At 32.5% G+C, this 6686-nt stretch overlaps 1 protein-coding gene across 1 annotated transcript; it reads left to right on the top strand.

The window, feature by feature from the left end:
- The first annotated feature begins 5367 nt into the window (after positions 1-5367).
- On the top strand, positions 5368-6039 carry LOC104112590 (transcription repressor OFP15-like). Its single transcript, XM_009622557.4, has one exon. The coding sequence runs from the start codon at positions 5368-5370 to the stop codon at positions 6037-6039; it is 672 nt and encodes a 223-aa protein (XP_009620852.1).
- The last annotated feature ends 647 nt before the right edge of the window (positions 6040-6686 follow it).

The raw sequence follows: 6686 nt of genomic DNA, 5'->3' as shown, positions 1-6686 counted from the left end.
TTAAAATTATCAGCAAGTCTACTAATCTCATATTTTCACCACTAAGTAATGTCAAAAATATTTTTATATATTTTTAATAGTTCAAATATATTTTAAAATTAAACAAGATTGTCTTGCAACATATTTTTCCAATTTTTTCTTTGTCTAGTGTTATCAAATTTTTACCACATACAATATGTATAATTTTATATATTTGAATAGCATCTATTTTGAAGTAAAATTATTGTTTGGTCTGCCTGGGCCCGTCAATTTTGGGGCTTTAATTAAGCAATTGCGTTAGTGATTTTGGGTTTAAGACTTTGCTTGCTTGAGACGGTGATAGTTTAAAGTTCTCGAATAGCCCGTAGACTGGATCCATAAACTTAGCGTGCAGAGGATATATGATTAGCTTTGTAATTAAGAGAAGTGTATGATTAGATTTAGACATAGTAAAAATACTAGCACATTGCATTTTTCCCCTTCCTGTTTCTGTTAGGGCCTAATTCTGCAATATATTGCTGTCAAATAATGATCATATGAGACTATATATATATATATATATATATATATATATATATATTGAGAAACGTATTAGAGCTTTGACATGATCTCAACTGTGTACCTGTTTGATATGAATGATTCTACTATGATTTTATAGGTGTTTGGGGTTCATATTTACCTTTCCTTATCTCGAAAGCAGATCACCTATAAATATCTGATGGAATTATTTTTTATTGAAAATTTGTTCAAATTTGTTCTTGTATCTTTGGTAAAACAAGGAAGCTTATTATAAATAGCAGACTAAAGAGGTAAACTTTCCTGAAACCATGATTTGGTATAAAATATAAATATATTGATTGATTTGAAACAAAATTGTTGCTTGATTTCTATGTCATTTGAGAAGATGGAATTCACGCTATTACCTATCTAATAAATCAGCTGGAGCTTATGAACAATTAAGGGTCAGATAACATATTATTCAAGAGAATTTAACGAGACATGTTATATATTTACCTACACTAAATATTTATACTAAATTAAATTAAACAATTTAACTTTAATAGTTAAAAATTAAAGTAAAAGTACATCTTCACTTAACCCTGATGAACTGATAAATGTGTGCATAAATGAAATATATCCCAACCGTCTCAAATTATCTGTTGAGTTTTTGTTTTACACGTTCCTTAAAAAAAAAATAATTATGAGATATTTTGACTATTTTATCCTTATTTATGTTTTATTTATTTTTGAACAATCATAATATTATCCTATAATTTAGGTGTTTATAGTATTTAAGAACAATTACTACTAAGGTTAAAATAGAAAAAAAAAATAAGTTTATCTTGAACTTCTAAAATGACAAATAATTTGAGATAACTATTTTAAGAAATCACGATAGATAATTTAAGATTGAGGGAGTATCATACATTCATTGATTGTTGATGCATATAAATATTGGATGCGAATAAATTAAAGGTTTCCTAAAAATAAAACATTGACTCCTAAAAAGCTACGAAATTTGTGTAGAGCCCGTTTGGATTAGTTGATTGTAAAGAGCTGATAAGCTTGAAGTGCTGGAAAAAAATATTTAAGTGCTGAAACTTATCTTTAAAATAAGCATTTACGTGTTTGGATAGACGTGTTGAAACTGATAATAAGTAGTTGATGTGTTTGGTAGAAAAGTGTTGATAAGTTGTTCTTTTATTAAAATGACTAAAGTATCCTTAAAAATTTTACAAAAGATTATGAATTAAAAAGTTTCTTTGTAAAAAAAAAGATGAACAACGACTATGGAATGAAAAGAAAGTTAGAAAATTTATATTAGGAATAAAATTTTGTCAATTAAAAAATATTATTAAGTATAAACTAGTTAAAGCCTTGGTCAAAATAAAAGTGCTTGTAAGCTAAAAAATCATAAGTTGGGGGTGATCAACTTATGACTTATGGCTAATTTTAGCTTATAAGCACTTGACTTATAAGCACTTTGGGTGTTTACCAAACGCGTAAAAGGAAAAAATATAATCTCGCTCGACAACATCATCTGATTCAATAGCAGATGGTTTTGGAAAGAACGTTTCATTCGATGCTTCTGATTCAACTCCCAGACAACCAAGGAAGTATGCGCGAAAATAGAGTTAGCCCCTGCGACAAGCATATTATCCGGGAATGATTATCTAAGCTAGCCCATATACCCAATGCACGAGTGGAATACCACTTAGTCAAATAGAAAGGAACAAGGTCTTACGGCACGATCACTATATCTTTGATTTTTCTTTATCTCCCCTCTATGGAAAGAGGGGATAATACGTGGCGTGGTAGAGCCCATTCGATGGCATCCGCGCCCGCTTTAGTTTCACTTTCACTCTTGGATAGCTATAGTTACGAGACTTTTTTGGCTTGAATGGGAAGAAATCCATGAGAGGAAAATTACGTCTTTTAGAAAACAGTCAGGATAACGAGCGCTCCGCCCGGGCGACGGGAGCAGCGGGCAAGTGTTTGGTAAGCCAACAACTTAGTGAACTGGGCGGGGCATTGCTAAAAGGGTCCTTAGGCCCAATCAATCTCTATACTCTTGATGCAATGGACTTCCCAAAGCTATTAAACTGTTCTTTTCCACGACCTTTCTATAAGTCAAAATGTGCTTATAAATCAATTTGACGAGCTTATAAGCTTAGTCAAAATCTTGATGCTGTTTGGAAATCTAAAATTCTTTTACTTATGCGATGAAAATAAGAATGGTCCGACAAGCCAATAAATGGAGGCGGCTACAAATCTTTTCAAGCCCACAAAATCACTTAATTCTGAAAGAGTAAAGACACCATGAACAGTTGATGTGAAGATCTCAACTTTCTCTCTTCCATCTTTTTTGCACCTTTTTCTCAAACTATCTTACACTGTTACTTACACGCCACGTTTCAGACCAGAAGTGCAGGCAGGAATTAAATGTTCAACAATATCCGAAATATGAAAACAAAATGCAAATTCTTTTTTTCCTTTCTTTTTGGTTCTTTTTCTGACTCTTTCGAGTAGAATTACATTAGGCTGCACCTCAATAATTACAAATCTTAGGTTGATAATTAGGGGGGCAAACGGTCGGGTTGGGTCGGGACGGGACGAAAACGGATAATGTAAAAACAAATAAATTATCCGATGACCCATATTTAGTATAAGTAAAAAACGGTAACAACAACAACAACCCAGTATAACCTACTAGTGGGGTCTGGGGAGGGTAGTGTGTACGCAGACCTTAGCCCTACCTGGGGTAGAGGGACTGTTTCCGATAGACCCTCGGCTCCCTCCCTCCAAGAACTTCCCATCTTGCTTTTGGGGTGACTCGAACTCACAACCTCTTGGTTGGAAGTGGAGGGTGCTCACCACTAGAGCAACTTACTCTTGTCAAAAACGGTAACCGACAAATAATATGGATATCCATATTATCCATGACTTCTTGAATATAATTACTTTTGGGAGAATTTCTAGTTTCTCAAATTTGAGGAACCCCTAATTTGAGGCTTTACAATGTAAAATTTAAACTCATTAGTTATTCATTTTCTAAGTGGATAATATGATTCTTATCCATATTTGATCCGTGTCTAAAGATTTCATTATCCAACATATTTTTTGATGAATAATATGAGTGGATAAATATTTTATTTTAAGCATTTTGCCACCACTGATAATATAAAAAATGTTTTGTTTTCTTATGAACCAAATAAACAACAACAACAACCCAATATAATCCCACTAGTGGGGTCTGAGGAGGGTAGTGTGTACGCAGACCTTACCTCTATCCTGGGGTGGAGAGGCTGTTTTCGATAGATCCTCGGCTTCCTCCCTTCAAGAACTCCCCACCTTACTCTTGGGGTAACTCAAACTCATAAACTTTTCGTTGGAAGTGGAGGGTGCTCACCCCACTCTTTCTCTTGTGAACCAAATAGATAGAGAAAAAAGTGAAGGATTAAAGGAATATAATAGAGGAGCTCACGGATTGAAGTTAGAGTAGTAGTCTTTCGAGTGGACACAGGACAGCTTAGAATTTGTAAGTATATACTAAAATCTGGACCGACTATGAGAATAACTACAAAAATGAGAAACATGAGTATCAAAAATATAAAGTCCAAAAAAAATTCAAACTTCTATAGACGAGGGAAATTGCGAACTTTATTCTAAGTTATTCATATATTTTAATATTAGATCTATGATGTTAGTTAAATAAAGTAACCTTCAATTAATACGACTTATTGACCTCTCTATTAGTATCATATTCATAAGTGTGATTAGAATTTTGATTGTTAAACTGTGTGATTCGTCATCATTTATTATTAAAGATGGTTTTTTATTTCTCACTGTGGAGCAAAAGGTGGTTAAGATCGTGGATGTCTAATAGAGCAAATCTTCTGTTATTTGGCAGTTTTATGTGGGGAAGGAAAAGTTCATATAATGCACTTGGTCAAATTTGACAAACTTGGAAAATTAAAGTCCATTAGTAGAGTAGTAATTATTAAGGAATCAAAATCTAAATTATGCTTCTAAATAAAAAGAATTTCTTGCTTTATAGGCAGACTTATTCTTGTAAAATTTCTCTCTGATAATTAGAAATCTGAATCTGAGAATACAATGTAGTACAGCTTTTTATACGTTTCTTATTAATTAGGGGACCTTATGTTGTTGAACAAATTTATGTCTGTTCACTTCTAACACGTAAGTACTCCATTCGTTTCATTTCATGCTGGTAGAGTTTGGTCGATAAAGAGTTTTCAAGAAAAATAAAAGACTTACTACCTATTATTTTTGGAGGGAGAGAGCCGAGGGTATATCGGAAACAGTCTCTCTACCCCGGGTAGGGGTAATTTTCATATACACTACCATCCACAGACTCCACTAGTAAAATTATATTGGGTTGGTAATTATCAAAATTACTACATTATCCTGGGGTAGAGAGACTGTTTCCGATAGACCCTCAACTCCTTCCCTCCAAGAACTCCCCACCTTGCTCATGGGGTGACTCGAACTCACAACCTCTTGGTTGAAAGTGAAGGATACTTACCACTAGAGCAACCCACTCTTGTCACTAGCTAAACTCATATATATATATATATATATATATATATATATATATATATATATATATATATATATACATAAATTTTCCCCCCCCTCCACACTTCTTTCACCATTCCTTTAAAATCTTCTATTCGAACAAACTCTGCCTAGCATTAATTGCCCTATACAACAACGAAATTAAAGAAACTTCCATTCATAATTCACCACCAACCATCAAAATCCAACCCTATACATAAATTTTTTACCCTATTACTATATACCATTCAAACTTCAAGACTTCTCCTCTTTATTTCATTCAAAAGCCCAAAGAAAAAAACAGACAAAATGAAACTCCCTTCTCTCTTTAAAATTACAGAAAACTCTTCTCTTTCTCCATTACCATGGCCATTGCCACCTTGTAAAAACCCTAAAACTCTCTCTTTTCGAGCTGAAAACCATAACATTTTCAGTGAGTATTATGGTTATTCAGAGTTTTCCAACGATGTTGATAACATAGAGACAGTGATTGAAGGCCTAAAAACAGAAAAAAAGAGGCTGTTTTTTGAGCCAGGGAAAACTAGTTCTATTCTTGAAGAGGCAAAAAATAGTAATGGTTTTGAGTTTCTTCCATTTAAGGAGTCATGTATGGTAATGACAATGGATTCAATGGACCCTTTTTTGGATTTCAAGAAATCAATGGAAGAAATGGTAGAAGCAAATCATGAGATTAAAGATTGTGAAAAATGTCTTGAAGAGCTTTTGACTGCTTATTTGAAGGTTAATGAGAAAAGTAATCATAGATATATTATTGATGCATTTTTTGATTTGTTGATTAGCCTTTCTATTAGTAAAAATTGTGTGGCTTCTTCTCTAACTTCAACTAGCCATTCTTTTACTTCTCCATTGTCATTTTGTTCTTCTAGTTTTTCTACTAGTCCTTGTTTGTCTTTGTTAGAAGCTGAGGATGAGATTATTGTGAAAAATGTTGATAGTGTAATTTCATCTTCAGATGTTTGAAAAAGAAGAGAAAGATGTAGAAAAAAATACCTTATTATAAATGTAATATTATGTAGTTTTTTTTCTTTTATGTTTGTTGTCTCTCTCTTTATGTCTGTTGGAGTAATTAGTAAAAACATTAGTGCATTAGTTCCTTATCTTAACATGAAATGGAAGGAGCTAACATTTAATAATACGTTGACCTTAAGATTTTTCATCATACTTTGACTTGACACGCAGTTGCATCAATATTTGAACTAATACAAATTTTAATTTTCGCCTCAATTTTGTAAGTTGATGAAGGTTTATTTATCTACTATTTAATTTTTACAATGCGTAATTTGTTTGTTCTTGTTTTTTCTTTCATTTCCCGTTTACTGGTCAAGGTCAGAGCCTTCTTTTACCTCCTAGGGTACAGCCTACTTCCTGAACAGGTTAAAAGTTTGTCTTTGACTTCAAAATAGAATTATGGTCATTAATCAATAAATCACCTTTTTAATCGTAAGTAATTTTTAATAAAAGATACAAAATCTACTTTCTCAAATTTGTACCGTTATAAATATTAGGCAAATTAAGACAAAATAAATAATTTTTCTAGAAAAAAATTCCTTTTCAGAGAAGGTAAAGCTGATTCCTTTAAAGGAAATCCAAACATAAATTTTCCTTTG

Source organism: Nicotiana tomentosiformis, chromosome 2 (assembly GCF_000390325.3).
Source record: "Nicotiana tomentosiformis chromosome 2, ASM39032v3, whole genome shotgun sequence".
Lineage (NCBI taxonomy): Eukaryota > Viridiplantae > Streptophyta > Magnoliopsida > Solanales > Solanaceae > Nicotiana > Nicotiana tomentosiformis.
The sequence above is the reverse complement of the archived record's forward strand: the minus strand, read 5'-3'. Positions and strand labels throughout refer to the sequence as shown.

What these genes read in the sequence shown, in the direction of transcription:
- LOC104112590 (XM_009622557.4), top strand. Translation starts at nt 5,368, where the DNA reads ATGAAACTCCCTTCTCTCTTTAAAATTACAGAAAACTCTTCTCTTTCT.